The sequence below is a fragment of the Branchiostoma lanceolatum genome, chromosome 13 (assembly GCF_035083965.1).
Source record: "Branchiostoma lanceolatum isolate klBraLanc5 chromosome 13, klBraLanc5.hap2, whole genome shotgun sequence".
NCBI classification, from domain to species: Eukaryota; Metazoa; Chordata; class Leptocardii; order Amphioxiformes; family Branchiostomatidae; genus Branchiostoma; species Branchiostoma lanceolatum.
The window spans coordinates 14,857,318-14,880,409 of record NC_089734.1 but is presented as its reverse complement, the minus strand read 5'-3'; the positions used below and the strand labels follow the sequence as shown (position 1 = coordinate 14,880,409).

Sequence of the window (23,092 nt, the reverse complement as noted above, 5' to 3'; positions counted from 1 at the left end):
CATCCTCTTTTGCCAGGCCTGCTGTTTGTATAATGTCAAGCAATAACACTGGCATATAGGACTGCCTTTAGCCAATCAGATACTCTCATCCGGTTACTGGTTGGAAAGTTACTAGCTGAGCACATCGCCGCCTACAGGCAGGGGGCAACGTAATTGGCTGGTATCTTTCTTTAAAACAACAGGAAGGAAAGCATCTGATTAGCTGATGCTGGCCTGTGTTAATTCAGTGAGAAGGACGGATTACAACATTTGCAAAAAAACTTCTTGCTCTGATGTTAAAGATTTTACATATTTTACGCATGTACAGTCAATTTCTACTCCTTGGTGTCATTTCAATTTCTTATGAACTAAAGGCAATGAAGCTTCATGTATTTCTAATCCTAAATAATTCTCCTGCAGTAGATTACAGATGCTTACAGTTATTCAGTTATCTATTTATTATAGTTGTATTAAGTGTCTAGTATTGGCCTAAGATTGACTCTAAACCTACCACACTGGTACTGCTGACAGTGTTCCTGGTCCAGTCCATTGAGACACACCTTCGGTCTGGGGATGCACCTGAAGTACAAGTACAACAATCAACAATGTTATACAACTGTTACATATAAGTTATCAAAAACGGGTTCATAAAAATTATGTTTTATTTTAACTCAAACCATCCACACGATGACAGTAATCGTTTTGTAGAGTTTCGTCATTTCAGACGGTGACATAAAGCCGGCGACCCTGTGTGTGAGGTAGCTTCAGGTGTAAGCCTCGAGCGTCATACCTCTGCACGTAAAAGAACCCAACACACTGACAGAGCTGGGTGACACAAGCCGTAGCAAATTGCACTACTAGCTAACAAAAAGACATTGTCATCATGCTTTGTTCTCAGTCTGAGATAGGGCAAGAAGAAAAGAAAGTAACTTGTGAAGATTCCTACCTCTTGCTTGCTGGACAGGGATCGGGCTGACATGGGTGGAGAGAGGAGCAAGTTCCAAACTCAAACTGGTGATCCAACAGACCAGCACATCTGTGGGAAAAAAACCAAGTTAAACAAAAAAAACAATTCAGACTTGACACGAAAATAATCTTGACTGCAAACCAAGTACGAGGTTTTCAATGCACAAGTGACATATAAAATGGTCAGTGCTAGTTTTAAAATCTAAGGATCTAAGAAAAATTATTGAAAAAGTTATCCTCATAGATCAAAAGAAAATTTATTTAAGTTTGCAGGACTTGATTTCACAGCACAGTATAAATCAGAAAGGTTTCGGTTGAAAAAATCTTGACCATGGTAACAACAGACAGCATATATTTGAGGTGTAGTGAGTTCATATATTAAGAGGTCAATGCAAAAACCACTAACTAAAAAACAATGCAAAAATTTCAAACTTTACAGTAAGTCGTCTTGACATTGAAAAAGTACTAACCTTGCCAAACAGGCACTTGGGTAGGTCCTGCCATTGTGAGCACAGACCGGTACAAACTGGTCAGCACAGTTACAGGGGAGGCCTGTGTACAATATAGGAACACATCAGTAAACAATAAACACAATCTTCTTTTAATTAGAACAACAACATGGCATGGTTAGTGATGTTGGACAGAACGAAATTACATGGTGGCAAGGTGGTCTTGTGGCCAGGGTGGTGGACTCAGAATATTCTGGTTTCCATTACCTATAGCAGGTGCCAACTCACACATGGATATATAAATTATCCCTACTCTTAAAGATAAGACTTAGTGTGATGGGTTCTTGTTCATGTACGTGCTCAAGGTGTGGCTCTAAATCTTAAACACGGAACCACCAACTTTAGTTTAAGTCCAATTAAAGAAGCCAGGTACTAATCTTTACCTGAGTAGAGTGGGGAAATAGGTGTTAAATGTTAAGTACCTTTCCCAGGAACACAACATTGACACCTGCTAAGGATTGAACCCAGAACCTTTAGAACCTAGAACCATTTTTTTAGTCAACAATCCTAACCACAAGACCATCTTGCCAATCTAACAAAAAATCTCTTTTTATATTTCGCCCATACTACAGGTATGGGGGAAATATATTGTTTCTTTATCGCAAACTTCTCCCACCTGTGTATCTTCTCCTCTCCTCGTCTGAACTGCCCAATGAGAGACAGGGTCTCTTTGTACAGGTCAGCTCACCAGCAAAACACGCACAGATGTTACAGTCCAGCTCAAAACTCGTGCCATGGTCTGGAGAAAAAACACGCACAGATGTTACAGTCCAGCTCAAAACTCGTACCATGGTCTGGAAAAAAAGCACGCACAGACGTTACAGTCCAGCTCAAAACTCGTACCATGGTCTGGAAAAAAAACACGCACAGACGTTACAGTCCAGCTCAAAACTCGTGCCATGGTCTGGAGAAAAAACACGCACAGATGTTACAGTCCAGCTCAAAACTCGTACCATGGTCTGGAAAAAAAGCACGCACAGACGTTACAGTCCAGCTCAAAACTCGTACCATGGTCTGGAAAAAAAACACGCACAGACGTTACAGTCCAGCTCAAAACTCGTACCATGGTCTGGAGAAAAAACACGCACAGATGTTACAGTCCAGCTCAAAACTCGTACCATGGTCTGGAGAAAAAACACGCACAGATGTTACAGTCCAGCTCAAAACTCGTACCATGGTCTGGAAAAAAAACACGCACAGATGTTACAGTCCAGCTCAAAAGTCGTACCATGGTCTGGAAAAAAAACACGCACAGACGTTACAGTCCAGCTCAAAACTCGTACCATGGTCTGGAAAAAAAGCACGCACAGACGTTACAGTCCAGCTCAAAACTCGTACCATGGTCTGGAGAAAAAACACGCACAGATGTTACAGTCCAGCTCAAAACTCGTACCATGGTCTGGAGAAAAAACACGCACAGATGTTACAGTCCAGCTCAAAACTCGTACCATGGTCTGGAGAAAAAACACGCACAGATGTTACAGTCCAGCTCAAAACTCGTGCCATGGTCTGGAGAAAAAACACGCACAGATGTTACAGTCCAGCTCAAAACTCGTACCATGGTCTGGAGAAAAAACACGCACAGATGTTACAGTCCAGCTCAAAACTCGTACCATGGTCTGGAGAAAAAACACGCACAGACGTTACAGTCCAGCTCAAAACTCCTGCCATGGTCTGGAGAAAAAACATGTACAGATGTTACAGTCCAGCTCAAAACTCGTGCCATGGTCTGGAGAAAAAACATGCACAGATGTTACAGTCCAGCTCAAAACTTGTACCATGGTCTGGAAAAAAAACATGCACAGATGTTACAGTCCAGCTCAAAACTTGTACCATGGTCTGGAAAAAAAACACGCACAGATGTTAGAGTCCAGCTCAAAACTCGTACCATGGTCTGGAAAAAAAACATGCACAGATGTTACAGTCCAGCTCAAAACTAGTACCATTGTCTGGAGAAAAACAGAACAATTATCTGGTCAAAAGTACTATCCTATGTTCAGCGATTGAAATACAAACATGCAACATGCAATTTTCAAGATTTGCATGACGTAGAAATATTCTTCACAATGTCATGCAATTTTTGTATAGAAAATACCTACAAATATATCATGTTTGTACTGAGGAAGTCTTATGCTGCATCTCATGCCCAATGCGCGCATAACACTTAGTACTCTCATTTCCCAAATAAATGTAACCTCCATTAACATTTATTCGGTAGGTTACATAAATCCGCCAGTTACAGAAAAACAGTGGGTTTGAGATATCTCTAGTGCAGCATCCCCAAGGTACATGTATGCACAGTTAAGATATACAGGAGTGCATTATACTGGAGGACGTTGGGTTGGAGATCTGTTTGGGCATATCTTTTCAGGTTGGCGGAATTTCGTACCCTGGTGAAATCATGTTGGCAAATGTTACCAGGTCCAGTAAGCTTATTTTTTCTAGCCTAAAATTCCTTTGTAACAAATCCACTATATTTTCATCTTTGTTCTAATTTTTTATTTTATTATTATTGGGTAGGTCGACTACTCTCTCTTCGCAGCCAGGGATTGAATTGCAAGGAGCGCACAATTGGTGGGGCTAGATTGCAAGGGTCTGGAGCGGCTGCCATTCGGCACTAACTCAGGTGACCTCAATACGAAATTGCCCCATGTGTGGCCATAGGGCTGTAGATTTCTTGGATGACAAACCCGTTCCTCCCCATACCTTTGATCTGTCCCCCCACCAGACATGTGTCCATGGGAATACAGGACAGGGTGGTGCAGTCTCCCAGTCTCCTGTCGTCGGCGCAGCGACACACCCGGTAACACCCGGGGTCTCCGCTGGCCACGGGAACCCTCACCACTGCCCCTGCCGCTACCACATAGTCGGACGCCTCTCCCATCGGACAACCTACGGACAGAAAGGGGTTAAACATCTTTAAAAAGATGCTGTAAAAATAACTCCAATTTCAATTGACAAACATACTAAGTATAGGGTGAGAAGAAATATGAAATTCAACTTCCATACCCTTTCTCATATTAAGCGCTGAGCAGAGAAAGCAGCAAGTACCATTTTTAAATAAAGTTACTAAACGTCTGGAAACCCCCTGGAAATGAAGTCTGAATTGTTTCTTCAAATTTTTAGTCATTATGTTTATCAAACGTTTGAACAGATTTTTTTTAACATTTTGTATTGTAATTTTTGTCTGCGCAGTAATTGTCCAAGTCTGTATAGAGTTGACTGACAGTAGTATTGTAGTAGTACTGCAAATACAGAAATGTTTGCAGGGATTTAATTTTCCGTTATGGAGAAAAATTTCGCTGTGGTTTTGAGTTAGCGTTTGAAACAGTAGTAGCACTACAGTCACACAATGGAACGGCTTTTCACGGCGGTTTCAAGTTCGTGGTAAAGAGTTCACCGCAAAAACTGTGAACATAAAACTACCACAAACAGAAATTTCTGCATTTACAGTAGTGTGTATGACACAGCCGGGGTTTGAGCCCACAACCTAGTGAATGTAATTTGAGCACTCTACCCACCACTTGTTCTGCATACTGACCTTGTTTACAGATGTGCTGTGGGCAGGAGGACCCCGTACAGTTCTCTCTCCCCCTGTTGACATGACACACAGACTCCATACAGGGGCTGGGGTTACACGGGTTCGTCACCTCGTCTAGCCGGCTCATGTGCTGACTGGGCACTACAAACACACAACAGAAAACAGTTAGGATTGTTTATGATTGTTTATTGTTAATTTCTCTAAAACAGCCTTGTTAGTGTTACAGCCTTTACACTGAATTGTAAGGTCTGTTTACAATTTTATATCTTGGCACACAAAATTGTGATGGAACACATTGTCATATTCAAAAACATTATTATAGGTACTACATGTGTATTGTAATTACAAATATAAAAGGTAAGGAATTAACTAAAACATAATTGAGTCATTAAGTGCTACACAAAGTGATGTCCCAGGAGTTGAGTCAGAAGATGCATTGCATGAAGACGCAGCTAGGTGTGACCATGGATACTGAAAGTAGGGTGTTTCAGCGCAACAGATACATGTACTCTATAGTTGCTTAATATTGCTTAATATCGAAAACAACTCCTACATTTTCTATATCAAAAGTTGAGAATTATCCAACTTTGATTAATAAAGGAGACAAGAGACCAACACAAGCTTTGATCAAGATTTGTAGAGCTCTGAATTCGACCCCCAAATTAGATGGAAACTTAAAACAAGTACTACAAGACAGTATGCATGAATAAGTACTAAAAACATATCAGAACAGACCTTCGTGAAATTGCCCCATGTAAAAATGCACTATTCCATAATTAACCCAGTGTGCTAAGATGTACTATTGGTACCAATGGTCAGAATTGTTTGTGTCTCGTACCTAGGTATGGTGCGAGGGTGATACAGTGGTCATCTTCGTCCTGTGGGGACAGGGCGTTGCACAGACTGTCCACTGTAGTGCCCATGGGGAAGCGTGCCTGGTCACCGCATCTGGTCAGGATGTTCACACAGTCAGCCCTGATGGACAAAGAAAAAGAACATTACTAAGTGTTCAACATAAGAAACAAATATAAACTCCTTTACTAAAACCTCCTTTAAGTAGAACAAACAGACACAAACTCTTTCATTCCAAGAGCAATGTAGTACATTCAATGCCCGCAAAACTCTTGAGACTATAAAAAGTTCATTCTTAACTGTCTTGTGTAATTTTGTATTGTTATCTTAATAATGATGAAGTTTAAGAAAAGACCAACGGTTAATCTGTGCAATGCAGTCTCTCTGAGAATAAACTTCAAGTTCAAAGTAAGCAAGAGGACACAATCCTCGGTGAAGTAATTATGGTGTTTGTGGTGTGGGCTGAGGTTTTTGATACCCACTTAAACTACTTGCCAAATTTCAGACAAATCCATCAAATCAAGAGGAAGTCTTATAGATGCAAAGACACAGACCCAGACAAAAACAAGTTATTCAAAGCATGCAAGTCTCATGCAAAGAAGGCTATTGTAGCATTCGAAAACCAGTTGCAGACAAAACAAGAGTTCCACGACCTCAAATCTCCATGAATAATTCTATTCGTGCAAATGACTTGCACATGTGCATACTATATGCTTGGTCATGAACACCTTTATGTACCTTACATGTTGCAATATTGACAGTCCTATAATTTTCCAATTAGATGAATTATGGTATCTTGCATTGATTATGCAAATTAGGAATTTATTTGCATAATTGGTATCTGTTGATGCTCCACTTTCCATAAACTACATAGGTTACATGTATTTGAGTCTGATAATGGAAAACACTGCAAATATAGATAATCCTCATTAGCTATACAAATTAAGTAACAATTAGCATAATTTGCACTTCATTATGTATATCTCTCTCTAAGCTACCTGCATACTAAGTATCATATTGACAGTCCTATTATTTTCCAATTAGATGAGATATGGTGTTTTTCATTAATTATGCAAATTAGGAATCTATTTGCATAATTGGTACCTGTTGATGATCCACTTTCCACAAACTACATATGTTACATGTATTTGAGTCTGATAATGGAAAACACTGTAAATATAGATTTTCCTCGTTAGATATGCAAATTAAGTCCCAATTAGCATAATTTGTACTTCATTTTGTACATCTCTATCTAAGCTACCTACATACTAAATATCATGGAAATCCGTTGTTCCTTTGTTCAGTTATTCTCCATAGAAGGTTTTCACAAAAACGCCCTTGCAGTTCCAGAGAAAGCTGCTAGGGGGCCCAAACCTACACCACTTCTTTATTACATCACAGGCTATCTGCCACCCAAAAATCAAGACCACAGCACGTCCAGGTCAAAAGATACAAAAATTGAAGTTCTGCTGCAGTACCAAGGTCACATACCAGGGGGCCCAAAATCGACCTTGACCTTCGGCTTCACAACACCCACCCAGATACCAAATATCATCGTAATCCATCCAGAGGTTCTTGAGTTATGCTGACTACAATAGTCCGGAAACACAAACACAAACACACACACACAGACACACCAAAAACAATATCTCCATTTTTCATGGAGATAAAAACATCTTTTTTCATTGAGTGATACTGGAACTGTTAGTAGTACATGTAGTTCAGTGTCATATGTCATTAGTGGTATAAACACTTTTTAACCCTAAAAAGTAATAATGTAAAACGCATTTAAGTTTGCATGGTTTTTATTTCGGGCTAAGGCAAAAATGGCGAGTATTGGACAAAAAAGTTTGTGGTGGCTTTAAGTTTGCGGTGAAACGGTCCCCACGAAAACCACAAACATAAAACCACTGCAAACATTTCTGCATTTTACAGTAACAGCTTACTTGCAGATCCTGTTTCCATGTGACTGGCTGTGACAGGGTTTGATTTGCAGCGTACAGGCGATGGCCTTCCACATGTCAGGTTCGCACTCCTGGACGTCGCGTACGGGGATGCTCATGACGGGCATGTTGATGATCCCCCCCTGCCAGTCCGACATGTACTGCTCCGCGTCTTCGTCTGACCGCGATGCACAACTTCGGAACAACTCCGTCGGTCTAAAAGAAGAGAAGCAAAGAAATGCAGTCAAAACTGTGCAAGAAGACCACTAATGGAACCAGTAAAATCTGGTCTATGTGGACAGGTGGTCACTTATAATAGACAGGATTCTAAATGATTGCGTCAATGGGAAAGATTATCTAAGGGACCACCCGAAAATGGTCACATTGGTCAGGACTGCATTCTACTGCCTGTGGATTTCAATGATTGATTGATTGATTGGTTGGTTGGTTGATTGGTTGAGTGATTGATTGGGGAAGACAAAACTACAATCGTTACTTCCATTCAATGTAAGTTAAAACATGACAATCTAATTTATCCAGTACATGTAGCTATTGACCATCAAGATTCTAAAGCTCTCCATAAAAACAATACCAGTATTGTTGTTTGTTACTTCAAGTCAAACATAGATTGGACAGTAAAGGTACAAAAATACAATCCATCATTGAAAAAGCAGATAACCAGCCTCACCTGTTGTTGAAGTTTGTGCAGTAGTTCAGTTCTGAACAGCCCAGCTGACATGGCTCTTGTACTGTAAGAAAAGTCAGAGACTTTATCATAAACAACAACCAAGATGTTGGTTTGAAGTTCACACAATGCATTCTCGCAAGGCATTCTCAAATCTTGAGTTATCGCGTTTACAGAAGGACACACACACACACGAATGCTGTGCAAAACATAACCTTCTCGGCGAAGGTAATTCAGTTGAAACTGCCATGCAGAAAGGGGGAAATGTTCACGGTGGTCTTAAGTTCGCGGTGAAGAGGTCAACGCGAAAAATGTGAACATAAAACCACCACGTATATCTCCCATTTTACAGTATGCTACAGTCACATTTCAAAATGATATGTACAGTATAAAATGTACAAAGGAAACTCCCCTAGCTCTTTTTGACAAACAAAATTAAGTAGACGATACAGCTTAACGTCCCATTCTAAGTACTGCAACCCTTTCCAGTGGCATGCAACTCCAGTGAGTGACAACGGTCAGGATTCCAACTCCCAACCTCTAGGACCAAAAACTTACCATCTGCAATACACTGCATGAGCACCTCCTCGGATGGGTGGTACTGGCAGTCTGCATAGAACTGGTTCCAACTAGAAGAGGTGGCCCAAGTCGTGCTGTACAACTGAAAAAAAATTCAACATTATAAGCTATCTTTACAAGATATCAGATATTGCACACTGATAATCTAACGGTTTTAGTACTGTACAAAGGCCGAACAAATTTAATTTTTTTGTTCTCAGAAATGTCTCTCTCACTGAACTGGCCCAAAAATGCAATCATGAAAAAATCACTGTCTCATAACTTCATGGTTAACAATCATGTGAATTTTAGAAAACATAAAGAGCCTAGTGGTCTGGCTAGCGGACACAGAATTGAGAGTTTGATTTCTGGCATAATCCTGGTTGCATGCACCCCTTGGGAAAGGACATGACACGACTTTCCTCACTCCACCCAGGAATAAAAACGGGTACCTGACTGCTGGGGAATTAAAAGGCGGTGGAAAGAGAGGGATGGGCTCAGCCTTCCATGCCCTAGACACAGTGGATTAACAACCCACTGCACCTACGGCTAGAGCTGTGTACCGGTACACTGTACCGATACAGTATCGGGTACAATCAATTAGGTACAGGTCCAAAATACCTGACCCTGCTGTATCGGTACTGGACCTGACTCAGGGGATGACCACTTTGACAGATAAAATTACTATGAAATTACCATGGCAGTGCTTTAAAGCCACTCTAAAGCACAGAAAACACATTTTCATGGCTGGAGTCAAATTTTCATGTGTTTTCATAAAAATAATACCTAGCACAATCAAATATTATGTTTTTACAAGTTCAAACATGCTTTTGTCCTTATTGAAAATCTAGCATTTTCCGAACAAGAAGTTAAGGTACAGTTTCAGGTCCGGACCTGTACCTAAACCTGTGTACCTGTACTTGTACCCGTACCTAAAATTTGTTTAGGTACACAGCTCTACCTACGGCCTCAAAAAGGCTGTAGGACTACCTTGCTTACCTTTTTGTCATACCTATATAACAACAAGAAGAAGCATCCTACCTTGACACAGAGGTCTCGACATCTTGACGTGGCTGCTTTAGAGCAACACTGTAGCTTCGCCCCGTCTAGTCCCGTCACTGGGATCACCTCTTCAGTATCATGGCCGTTGTTGGCTGGACACAAAGGTTTTAGGTTTCAATGATGGCATGATACTGTAGCTGAGAATCTAACAGTGCTGGGTTTGAATCCCAATGCAAGCAGGTCCCAATGTTGTGCCTTTGCGAAAAGGGGCTTTACACTGATTTCCTCACTGCACTCATTACAGGTGAAAATGAGTACCTAGCTTCGGTTAAGGACATACTCGTGGATGGAAGGTACGTACAGCTGGAGGCTCCATGTTTGAGGAAAGTCAGACTTTAAGAAGTTATAAAATAATCCACCACACTAAAACAGTAGGGGTCTATCCAGGTAAGAGTGGCTCAAACATATCACAGTATCAGTCTGGTCTAACAAAGCTCGTATTTAATATACAAAACTGAGTATGCATAAAGACGGTTCACCCGTTTATCTGATGTTTATCTGATTATATGGATGACATCTGCGCACTTCAATTTCCATCCATTTCCAAACGAAAAAAGTTTTTGGACATGCTGTAAATCATACAAAGCAGCTGCAAAATGAGAAAAAATATGCTATAAATTGCAAGAAAAGATATATTTCGGAAAACAGATACTAATGGCATAGAATGCCAACGTCAATTCCAAAGTCAAAGAAGAAGATGTGAAAGAACAAAAATGAAGAATCTATTATCTGGTATACCATACTCTACATGTTCATCGTTCCTGACCACAAACATTTCATAATGAAGGCAACTTTTTTTCTAACCAAACTTTTTCATTTACACACTCGCATCAGTTTTGGGGTTCCCAGAGGATGTCATCCATATAATCAAATCAACATGGCCTTACGCAAACAAAGAAAAACAAGCTGCAGTGCTTGAGTACCTGATGCTGAGAGGAAACACTGCCAGAGGGGGTCCTGGGGGAGGGGGTCACCACACCCCTCGATCAGACCGTCCACTATCTCCTGTTCACTGGTCAAGGTGACCAGCACACGCCTGCACCTGTCCTGGCACTGCTCATCATTCGACTGGTCACAACAGTGCAAACCTGTAACAAACAAAATTCATATCATAAAAAAATAATCTTTTTATTTAGAAGCTATCAGGAACAAAATTTGAATTTTTGGTTTCCAACATTTGTATTTCTGTGAGCATGAAATTTCTAGCCTCTGCCAGGCTCCAGAGGCGACTGGAAAGAGTAGAAATTGGCCAAATAGACAGAAAAACATGCAAGAGGAGTTAGTCTGCTATATGGGTACAGTTCTACGAGGGCATATCGGACCCTCTCTCCGTATCCGACTCCCTTAGCATACTATTCACTCTATTTTACCAATTTCTACTATTTTTCCAGCCATCTGCCGAGCCTGGTAGAGGTTATGAAAGTTCATCTGTGTTGTAAGTTTACATAGCTAAAACTTTATTCCAACATTAAAAAAATGTTGCATCAAACGTTTAGCTGTCTAAAACGGCAGTCTTTTTCAGAATTCTACATCAGGCCACACCAACCATCACACAAGAAATAAACTTTCAAGCACTTTTGACCAATTGCTGACATCACATATTTGTGAGGTCGTATGATCTAGTTAATGGTTATTTCAATTCTGAGGAAAGACTGCACTAGGACAGTTAAAAATTTGATGCACGTTTTTTTTTGTGTTGACTTCTGTTCTGTATTAAATTTTGCGTTCAACTTTAAGGCCACATCAATTTAATATCTTGGTTCTTACACTTGCAGCGCTGGAAAAGAAAATGCAACAGCTATATTATAATTGGAACCACAGCGACAAAGAACAGGAATGGAAAATGGAACAACAGCAAGAACCCAGAAGTCATCCCCACAAAATATAACAGAAACACTCACCAATGCCCCTCACACCTTTAGAAAGGGAAACCAGAACACAGAAAAGCGGGAAGAAACAGGAGAAAAGACAGTCAGAGAGGAAGAAATGAACACAGAACATGTACAGTACATTTTACTACACATGTACAAGTATATACAGTCATGCACTTTCAACTCTTTTAAGCTTACAATAGGTATAACATTAAACAACGTCATCCCTTGAGGAATTTCAGCCAGTTGTTAGCTTTCTACTGATCCTATTGCATTCTGGGAGATAAAAGGCACCATGGGTAACACAGGAGCCAAAACCTCAATATCGTTACCATGACAACATAGACTGGACCCCATGCACACAGTATACACGTGCACCGCATACACATCGTTATGGTAACGATATTGTTTATATCCTGAACCACAAATAGAGATGGCTTTTCTAGTTCAACTTTTGCCAACGAAAAATGCAAAGCTTTGGCCAGCTAAAGATGCCAAAAACATCATACAGAAAACGCGGTCCTTTTTTTCAAGAAAATATCAATAAAAGTTCGCCAAAAATAGTTACTCCAGCAACTGCATAAAATTGTGAAAAAGTCAGAAATTTCAGACAGCATCCACTATCTTTCGTCAGTGAAACTGGGAGAACCAGGTTTTATTACCAAAACTCCTAATAGATATGTCAATGAACTTATGAAGTGAGGACAATTTCGTTTCGTTTCAAGGCATCCTCATTTGAGGTGAAGTATGATGCTTTTTCAAGTAGCTAGTGGTAGTGCAATACTGCATCGCTATACGGCTCGCGTTTTTGGCCAAGCACACCGGGTCACCCCTACTCTTTCTCGATAAGTGTGTTGGACAATTTAGGATGTTTAAATAGAAGAATAAACCAGGATTGATATATAAATAACAACAAACTACTTACTCTCGGCAGGGTTGTTTGCCGGTCTTGAGGTGGTGTAGTTGTCCACACACTGTATGACTTGTTGATTGTCTAACATGCAGTGGTCCTGAATGGCCTGCCGCTGCTGCCTGGTGGGCGTGGAGTCCGTCTGGAACACCGTACTACACGCCTCCTCGCACTCTGTACTCGCACTGGTCCCGCAACACCGCTCACCCACTGTCATGCACCAAAAATGAGCTCAGTATCTGACTTTACATTCTCATTGGTCAATATCTAAATACACTTATCTACTAGCATTCCCTGCATTCTGATTGGTCAATATCTAAATACACTTATCTATTGCCCTATACATGTACAATGACATTGGTCCCACACTGTCATGCACCAAAAATGAGCTCAGTATCTGACTTTGCATTCTGATTGGTCAAGATTTAAATATACTTATCTACTAGCATTCCCTGGTCCACAACACCGCTCACCCACTGTCATTCACCAAAAATGAGCTCAGTATCTGACTTTGTATTCTGATTGGTCAAGATTTAAATACATTTATCTACTAGCATTCCCTGGTTCCACAACACCGCTCACCCACTGTCATGCACCAAATGAGCTCAGTATCTAACTTTGTATTCTGATTGGTCAATACCTAAATTCATATATCTATTGTGCAATACATTTACATTGACACTGGTCCCACAACACCGCTAAGCCGCTCCCACACACCAAAAATGAGCTCATTATCTAACTTTGCATTATGATTGGTCAATATCTAAATTCACTAATCTACTGCTTTCTGATTGGTCAAGACTAGGGCTGTCTCACAAAATGACTAGAACGGGGAAAACTGTAAAACTGGAGACAGCCCTTGTCAAGACCTAACAGACAAGCAATAACATGATCAATTTCAATTGATCTTAGTCCACACCAATTTGATTTCTATATTCTCTAAGCTACAAGCACACGATGAGGCTCTAAGTGTGGCTCAATGAGTGCCTCTAGAGCCCCTGTCACAAATTCAGGGCCTTTGCTCCTGACCAATCCCTAACCAAGGCTAGTGCTAGGTTGGGAGTACCCGGTACATGCAGTTTGCTCCTCTAGAATAACACTTTCACGACTTTAATTTTTCAAAGAGTATATGGTTGCCTGGCACAGATGACTTAAAGGCTTTAGTGGGCAAATCAATTTACATTTAAGTTTGGTTTATTGTTTTGATTCTCCATCATTATGTTTTGACTCAATATTTCTAGTTTAATAAGATATCATTATTATCTAATCATGATTGCTGTTGTTTGATGAATAGTTGCTATATTTCTATGTGAGGGGTTGAACTCCCCAGGAGTTTGAAAAGCACCACCAGGCGAAATGTATTTCTGGTTTAACTTAGATAAATAAATTGAACTGAAACTCGCCAACCAGCTTCCAACTACAGATGGCCTTGCTCACAACTAGCTCCCAACCATGGTCTGGAGAAGGCCATGGTCGGCTATCTATGTGTGACAGGGGCTTAATGCTCAGGGTTTTCACATAACGTCCTTATATCCACACCACGGAAGGGAGGACACTGATCAAGACTTACTCCAGGCGTGACGTCCTATCCATCCAGGCAGGCACAGGGGTAAAAGTAAACTAGTAGGTTAGTTAAATGTTACAACAATGTCCAAATGGATGCATATTATTGGACTGTTCTGTATATAATTGATGCTGGTCAGTTAAAAACCAGAAACAGAAAACAAGGCAATCGGAGATGGCAGTCTTCGCCCCTTCAAATAATAAAAGCCTGTGATGTAATCAACTATAATTATAGTCACACAAACTACATTTTGTAACACACACACACTCTCTCACACACACACACACACACACACACACACACATACACTCACATTTGCCTTACAGTTTAAAGGTACATTTTGTAAAATGGTACATTTTAATTCAAATTATAGTTATAACACCCTTCCACGAGGTAAACTTTCTACTTGATGTTGGTACTATATGGTAGGCAGCAAAATGACAGTGTGGTGTCCTAATACAGTGCTATTATGGTGTCCTATTACAGTTCTATACACTTTTGTGCTGTCCTGTTATAGTACTATTATTGTATGATTGATGTGTGAAAAACATAAGGTATGACTTACTTTCATTTCTTTCAATACAGCTATGTAGAGCCGGCTGTAAAATACATAAAACGTTATAAAAATCATCCATTCCTAAAACATCTAGAACACAAAATGGCTTGAACAAAGATGTTACATATGTCAACGTGTACATGTTCCAGTCAAAAAACAATCTAATAGATGAATTTGAATGACACAAACTGATGTCCTCATAGGGGGATTTTACCAACAATACAGAAATATCGAAATCGCGTAAGTCCGTTAAGGGTAGAACGGACTTACGCGCTTTGATAACATCAATTTGTGTTGTTGAAATTCCTCTATCCTACACCAAGAAAAATAGATAAACCTACCTCAAGATCTCTACGACATGATATTGCACTAATGTCACTGCTAGTACTGGCCTGTGCAGGGAAAAGATATAATGAAATTCAGTCTCCAGCCAATGAAGTACTAGCCTCCTTCGCAGACTTCCTATGAACAGCGGTGTTTATATTGGGGGGGGGGGGGGGGCAAGGTTCTCTAAAGGGAGTTGTGTAGCAAGGGAGTTGTGTAGAGGAGGGACGACGCTGTTCATTTCCAAATGAACAGCGTCGTCCCTCGTCTACACAACTCCCTTGCCCCCCCCCCCCAATATAAACACCGCTGTTCATAGGAAGTCTGCGAAGGAGGCTAATGAAGTACATGCTTGTATAGAAATTGTTATGAAAGTTAGAACTACATTACACCCAATGAAATGCTCCTAGTGTAGAAGTCATAATAAGATTAAGTCTTTGTCCAATGAAACAATTGTTTGCATATGTCACAGAAGAGATTGTGGTATACGTAGTGATTGCTAAGTTTTGTTCATCCTTCCTGACCACGTAGATTTCATAATGAACAACAGTTACTGTTATTTTTTGCCAAAGTTTTTTTCCACACACTCGCATCAGTTTTGGGGTTCCCAGAGGATGTCATCCATATAATCAAATCAACATGGCCTAATCAGTGATTGTCCTGAATCCTGATCTCTACTGTGACATATACAAGTGTTTGTTTGTTTGTTTGCTTATTTTTATTTAACCAGAGGTAACATATCGCCTGTGATGGCGTTTTTCAATGTGCCCTGGGGGGCAAATCCCCACATTTAAACTTAGATACATAAGATAACAAAAATAACACAAACTGTAATTGAATAATAATACAAAGTAAACTTAACTAAATGCTTAGAAATACTAACTAATTACAACTGATTTCAAATAACAAAATGAATAAAACATAAATATAATATAATGTAACGTAGAAAAACAATGGAATAACGTCAGGAAACAAAGGACTAGAACGGAATTTGCATATCAATGTTTGGCAGAGAGGCGGTGGACATCATATAGTTGTGGTTCAGCCGTACCTCTAAACAGGCAGTTTTGCACAGGTCCGACACAGTCAGGTCACAGCAGGCATGGCCCACCCACTCCCCTCCCGACTCTGGCTCTCCTGAAACGGACAACGTGGACCGAACGTCAGAAAAACGTTCAAACTAGACTCAGAAAACTAGGCAAATACTGTAATTCTTGTTTCTTTCACTGTAACTTTATGTTCACTGTTTTCACGGTCACCTCTGTACCGTTAATTTATCATCACAGGACAGAGAGGTATACATGTAGACTAAGTACAATGACCAAGACTCAAAATTGTTGTTTTTTTGTTAGACCTACATTGTGTACAATACTGTAAACTAACTACAAGTTGTTAGAAATGTTCTCAGAATTTTGATATACATTTTACGAATACGCAAGCCAATGTTCTTGTACCATTTCAACAAGAGCTTTTAATCAGTATACTGTCAATTAACTAGTAGATAATCATTCATTATACTTTTGCCTGTATTTTTGCAAGCTGTCTAATTTATTTTTACCTGAAATGTAGAATTTTTTGCTGTAAAATTATAGTTGAGAAAGTTTAGCCGTGCTTTCTCTAGTAGTATTGTATCCAGTGTTTGATGGTATTAAATTCAACTTACCAAGCACAGAAGTGTTCACACACTGCCAGAAACCAACCTGAAAGCAAACAACAAACAACGCAAATGAACCACATAAAGGTAAACAATGTACAGAGTAATTGTCTGTATTCCAGCTTTCACGTGTAACCGCATGTCCGTCGCATTGCCGTTGGTGCGTCAGAGCGTGGAGCAACGGACAAAAGTTCCTTCGCGCTGTCGTTAGCATGATGACTTAATTAGTTCCTGAGGACAGCTAGACGCTTGACAGTTTCCATCTGCATTTTAGAAAGCACGGCTTGAAATTCTTTATAATTGTAAATAGATGCATTGGTGTACCTAACCTAAAAATTCAGGCACACAAGAATACATTTTGGGTAAATAAAGTGGATTTTGAGGAAAACCGAATTACAAAGTTACTGCCTCTTTTCAGAGATTGAATCTGAAATTCTAATAATGCTAACTTGAAAATTTTAAACACGTAATACAACAAAGGTTTTATAAATTTTTTTCGAACACTGAAGTCAGGTGAATGTTAAGAATATTCTGTATAGGATATTGGAGATTCTTTTTACACAACCAGGAAATCTCACCTGCTGACGTTTTGGTATGATAATATTCTGTATAATTTTGTATACTAGTGTACAATAGTACTAGTGCCTCAACATATATGTAACCCAGGACCATCTATGTGCACTGTAAAAAGTCAGGTGCACAGCTCTAATTTTGGGTGCACTTTTGTGCATATGCCCCCAGTGTTTACAACCCTGAAACTGTTGTTTATTTTTGAAGAGTGAGAGAATTTTCTTACCAGTTCACTACGACAGTATCTGGGTAACGTCATCACATGCTGTATCCTTGTGTCATGGTCGATCTCTGCCGCCATCTGTGTAAAACACATACATGATGTACTGTAAATGCAGAAATGTTCGCGGTGGCTTTATGTTCGCGGTTTTCGCGGTAAGCTCTTTGCCGTGAACTCAAAACTGCAGCGAAATTTTTTGCCCTCCTACCGCCTTGTCTACTATTGTCCCAAACGCGAACTTAAAACCACCGCGGACAATCCATTTTCTCCCTACCATGAAATTAAAACCATGCGAATTTAAACGCATTTACAGTATACATGAAGACTCATGTTCAGGGATGTCTCCAGAACCCGTCTCTCTGTCCCAGGAGGAAAACATTTGCCTGTTGGGATGGATAAAATTTCACCCCATCTGTCCAAAAAATATCTGAACTACACACGAAACTGATAAAATTGAAAAGGTATTTTTGTAAGATTAAAATGACAGATTTTAATTTTTATTTACAACAAAAATCAACAGCATGGGCTCCCAAACAATGAGTGGGACAGAAACAAATTTAAAGCTGTGACAGCCATGCTTATCTAAATAAATCATTCATTCATTCAAACCATGCCATTCTTCTAGGACCACAAGAGGAAAGATAGCTGATTCTAATTGAAGCTAGTTGTCGATCCCAATCAAGTCAAAGTCTAGATTCCAAACAAATGATCCTAAAAACTATATTTTAAAAAGTATCATATTCATTTGGTTTTAAGCTTATCAATAATAATGGCAATCGCAGGGCTTGTTGAATTAATTTTTTCCTGTAACCTGCAATATTGCAAGTTGTAAGCAATTTTACTCAAAGGACAAATAAAGACAAAGATATACGATGTACATGTAGCTACTCTCATCTCCCAAATAAACATACCCCCCGGAATAAACATACCCCCTGGACAAATTTTTAAAATCTAATAAACATACCCCCCGGAATAAACGTACCCCCCGGAAATTTACCAAATCGACACGTTAACTGTGTCCATGCTACTTCTGTCTTAGGGAAAGAAGATGATAAGCAGGTAGGTTCTTTTTATTTACATATTCTATATAAGTATGTAAATAATGAACCGAATAACTGTAGATATCTTGTTCAAATTATAATCATTTTCTCCACTTTTGGAAAAATTGATGAATGATACATGTATTTTCTACTTGGAACTTGAACCAAGTGATCAAGGAAAATTGTTGTATAAACTGGCATATCATTAAAACAGAAGTAGTTGCCAAACTTCTCAGTTCACTTGCATGGGTAACACCTTGTACAAATGTATCAACATTTAGAACTTGAACAGAAAATTACCATATCCTGAATATCTGATGAAAATACAAGTATTACGTATTTGTAAAAGCCATGTAGAAAAGGTTAACTATGACATGTATGATGTTAGTTGTTACTAGTACTTTTTCTTGCTCAACTTTCCATTTATCATGTATGCATTGCATATAGAAACATGGATTAATTTTGTAAACATTACTAGAAGTATATGCTTTCCACAAAATCACCTTATTATAAAGAACATTATCACATATTCTCCTTTATTGTGTTGTTGCAATCCAAATAATTTCAAATCCAAAAATTACCCTTGATGTATGCAGAAAAAATCTTTCATTTTGAGAAACTTAGTTGTCAACAAATTCATTGTTTAGATGTGAGAAATCTCAGGCTTGCTCTATTTTGTGCTCTCTCTTTCTGATTAAAAGTTCCTTGGTTACATCTAAAACATTGCCACAAACCACAGGGTTCTCATGTTACACATCAAAGCGCGAGTCAGACGGAGCGGCACCGAACACAGGAACACAGACAGTAAGGGGCGGGGCTAACAGAGAGCTACATGAAGTTCTGAGAATACTCAGCCAATTTGTTTGTAGGGGAGTGATTTTTGTCAAAACATCGTAGGTGATGATTACTGAATATAGATTGCAACTTAGTGTTGTCTATCAACTATTAAGTGGGAATTCACTTACTTGAAATACCACACATTTCTGACAAAGACAAAAGAGTTTTATTGGAAGATCAAAAAGAGCTGTTTCCCCTTGGTAGAAGTGAGTTCTTCCGTCCGTGGGAAACTTCTAGTGGCGTGCGTTACTGTACTGTGGCGATTTTCCAAGGGCTGAATTTTCATGTTTGTGGTAGGAACCGTAGGATTTAAATGTTTTTGTAGATTTTAAAAGTATTATTCAGTTTTTAATGCTAAGACACTGTCATAATGTGGTGTTATTTTCATATTCTAAAAGTTTTGAGGAAAGGCTGTATTTCACGTGAGTAGAATTTACATGCGACTCAATGGTAACTTGAGCATTCATGGTGTTGATTACGTTGTTCCAAGGTTGTTCTTTTGGCAATGTTTTTGTCTTTCTCGAGCGTAAATTTTGCGATCACTGTACGAATTCAGATGGTCTAGAACGGGAAAAGACTGTCAATGTTGTTTATATGAAAAATAGATTTCAAAACGTAAGTGTGGCGTCTTATTTTGTCTGAGATAACAACATTTACTTTGTATCGAGATCGACTGACATGTTAGTACCGCCAGGATTTTACAAATGCCGGGTCATAGCAGCAGGGAAATCAACGCCGCTAGGCCGAAAAATAGCAAATTGTGAGCAAAAATGTCGGGGAAATATGGGCAGGAATACCCAAACTTTCGATTTTGATGGGATCCCTGGTTAGCAAAAATCTGATTTTCAAAAAATTAATAAACGTACTGTCCAAAATAAGAACGTACTGGGTGGATTTTGAGGCTGAAAAAAATAAACGTATCGGTACGTTTATTTGGGAGATGAGAGTAGTGTCTACGAAAAGGGGCCAGAACACAACAAATTCATTTATTTTCGGGGGACTTAATTATCCTGGTAGGAGAGGAAAGGAATTTTTCGCTGCGTTTTATGTTTGTGGTTTAAACAATTTTGTAATACCATAACAATGCAATGGAAATGTGAGCATATTCATATTGCCAAAATTTCACGGTGGCATGGTCACCGCATAAACTGCTATAATATACTGAAAATGCATTTAAGTTTGTGTGGTTTATATTTCACGCTAAGGCGAAAATTGGGTGTTCGCTGTGGTTTTAAGTCTGCAGCAGTGCTATTTCACATATACTGCTACAGTATTGGATAAAAATGTTTGCGGTGGTTTTAAGTTCGCGGTCAAACGGTCGCCGCGAAAACCGCGAACATAAAACCACCGCGAAAATTTCCGCATTTACAGTAATGTGCACATTTCAAAATTTACAGTAAATGCTTGGCAGTTGGAATATACTACATAACCTATTTGCTTTGTTAACATTTACATGACACATTCACAGTTCTAGCAGGAAATACAGCTGTGGATTTTGGCACCCAATTTCCATGCTCTTCCAAAATCATTGCCTTTAAATTTAGTTTATGCTAGCTAAGAAATACGTGCCTAAGGATTTTCTGATCTCTAGCATATACTTACACAACATTGTGATCTCATATAAGAAGCAAAAAATCTCTCAAATTTTAGAAGTTGAATATTGTATCACATGTAGATTTTTGTTCTATTTGCATGAAGGATGAATGTAAAATTGGAAACATAATACAGACGAAGCCACTTAATTGCACCTCGGATAAACGCACCTTCCGTTTAATTGCACCGAATCCCAATATCCAAAACCGGTTCCCATTCACTGCATTGTTAGTGACTCAGCATATCTGCACCGTGCATGGTCACCAATGCCGGATAACTGCACCAATTTTTTTCCAAAATCCTCGACAAGTTAACTGAAAAGGTGCGCTAAAATCGGCAAACGCGGTACAAATGAGCCGATACCTGCCGGTGTGAAGGCGCAATACCGCCAATAAGTTTAAAACTGTTTTGAGTAACAAAACAAGGCGGTCTCCATTGGCAGTTACGTTGATAGGAATCGTATGGGAGGTCCCGGGCGGGTCACCCGTAATCAGTAACCAAGTTTTAGTTTCAATTCCTAGTTTCATGGCGGAACATGATTTACGTAAATCGACAACTGCACTCGACGTAATGTAACAGAAACTGTTATCCCATGGGTGGCATGACGATGTTTCAGAATGCCTCCCCTGTAACATTATGTGTGTTGTAATGCGGTAGATTGCATGGAAAAATGAAAGAATGCAAAATCAAAACAGGTTCGTAGTCATTTCTTTATTTTCAGCAAAGGGTCAATAAATAAAGTTGATAACTGAATAATTTCGTCTGTTTTTTTGTGCTTGTGTTTCTGACTAACAAAATAACCCCTCGACCATGGTGGTGCGGTCCAGCTGGGCATTTCGCATAATTGCACCAGCCGGATAATTGCACCAAAAACGCTGACAAATGGGTGGTGCAGTTAAGCGGATTCTACTGTACCTATGTCAGTATGTGTCAATGAATGTAAATTTTCCACAATTCTGGAGGGAAAAGGCTAGTTTTCAGGGCTCGAAATAATTTTTTTTGAAAAGATGCACTGATTTACATAACCTGAAAATTTAGGTACACAGAAAATATTTTGGGCGCACAACATAAAACAGAGCACAATGTCAGCAAACCAAAATTATAACCCTTACCTAAGGACTGGAATCTGAAATTCTAAAGCTAAATTAAGAATTTAAAAAAATGCAATACAACAAAGGTTTTATTATTTTTTGACACTAGAAATGTGGAGAATAGCTAGTGTACAATAATATCTTCACATACCTAACCCTTAACAAATATTTAGGTGCACAGGTGCACCCAGTGAAAAATTAGACTCCAATTTGGGGTACATAAAAGTGCACATGCACAAAGTATTTCAAGCCCTGGTGTGTCAGAAATACGGGTATAAATACCCTCCTAACATCTGCTTGGAGATAAACGGGTGGTACATACCTGCTCGCAGGCGGCGCGACAGGACGGGTATTCCCGCGCCTGGTAGCAGCATCGGTATGTGTCTGTTCAACAACAACAACAACAACAGATGACAATTAGTGTGTGTTTGTTTGTTTCTATTACATACATAGCCAGTAAACTACCTCATGGCGTAACACACCAGATTTGTACTGGAGAGTACAAGCTGCATATCTGGACAGATTTATTTGATCCACTCACACTGGGATGGACCCCTACTCTTTTCGATAAGCGTGGTGGGTTCTTTTACATGCTCGAGGTATGGCTCCCCTTAAACACAGGACCTCCATTTAACGTCCTATCCTAGTACACATGTTATTTCCCTAACCGAAGCTTGGTACTCAATTTCACCTGTGTGGAGTATGGAGTAAAGAAAATTTGTGTGAAGGGCACAATGCTAACAGGGCATGTTTAGGGATTCAAAACC

General features: G+C 39.5%; 1 protein-coding gene across 2 annotated transcripts in view; it reads right to left on the bottom strand.

Moving 5' to 3' along the window:
* Nucleotides 1-22,726, bottom strand: part of LOC136447952 (reversion-inducing cysteine-rich protein with Kazal motifs-like) — a 40,916-nt gene extending 18,190 nt beyond the window's left edge. The window contains exons 1-20 of one of the 2 annotated variants that reach the window (XM_066447095.1): nucleotides 22,648-22,726; nucleotides 17,771-17,845; nucleotides 16,984-17,020; nucleotides 16,372-16,457; nucleotides 15,338-15,388; nucleotides 15,006-15,039; nucleotides 12,892-13,086; nucleotides 11,997-12,011; nucleotides 11,019-11,183; nucleotides 10,075-10,187; nucleotides 9,034-9,136; nucleotides 8,479-8,539; nucleotides 7,794-8,006; nucleotides 5,834-5,970; nucleotides 4,996-5,136; nucleotides 4,161-4,346; nucleotides 2,071-2,193; nucleotides 1,416-1,497; nucleotides 926-1,015; nucleotides 491-558 (exon numbers count right to left, since the gene is read on the bottom strand). In XM_066447095.1, coding sequence (XP_066303192.1) covers nucleotides 491-558; nucleotides 926-1,015; nucleotides 1,416-1,497; nucleotides 2,071-2,193; nucleotides 4,161-4,346; nucleotides 4,996-5,136; nucleotides 5,834-5,970; nucleotides 7,794-8,006; nucleotides 8,479-8,539; nucleotides 9,034-9,136; nucleotides 10,075-10,187; nucleotides 11,019-11,183; nucleotides 11,997-12,011; nucleotides 12,892-13,086; nucleotides 15,006-15,039; nucleotides 15,338-15,388; nucleotides 16,372-16,457; nucleotides 16,984-17,020; nucleotides 17,771-17,845 — 1,975 coding nt within the window. In that variant the 5' untranslated portion in view covers nucleotides 22,648-22,726. The remainder of the gene's footprint in view (nucleotides 1-490; nucleotides 559-925; nucleotides 1,016-1,415; nucleotides 1,498-2,070; nucleotides 2,194-4,160; nucleotides 4,347-4,995; nucleotides 5,137-5,833; nucleotides 5,971-7,793; nucleotides 8,007-8,478; nucleotides 8,540-9,033; nucleotides 9,137-10,074; nucleotides 10,188-11,018; nucleotides 11,184-11,996; nucleotides 12,012-12,891; nucleotides 13,087-15,005; nucleotides 15,040-15,337; nucleotides 15,389-16,371; nucleotides 16,458-16,983; nucleotides 17,021-17,770; nucleotides 17,846-22,647) is intronic. The other variant, XM_066447096.1, reaches the window with a different exon arrangement.
* Between the last annotated feature and the right edge of the window lie 366 nt (nucleotides 22,727-23,092).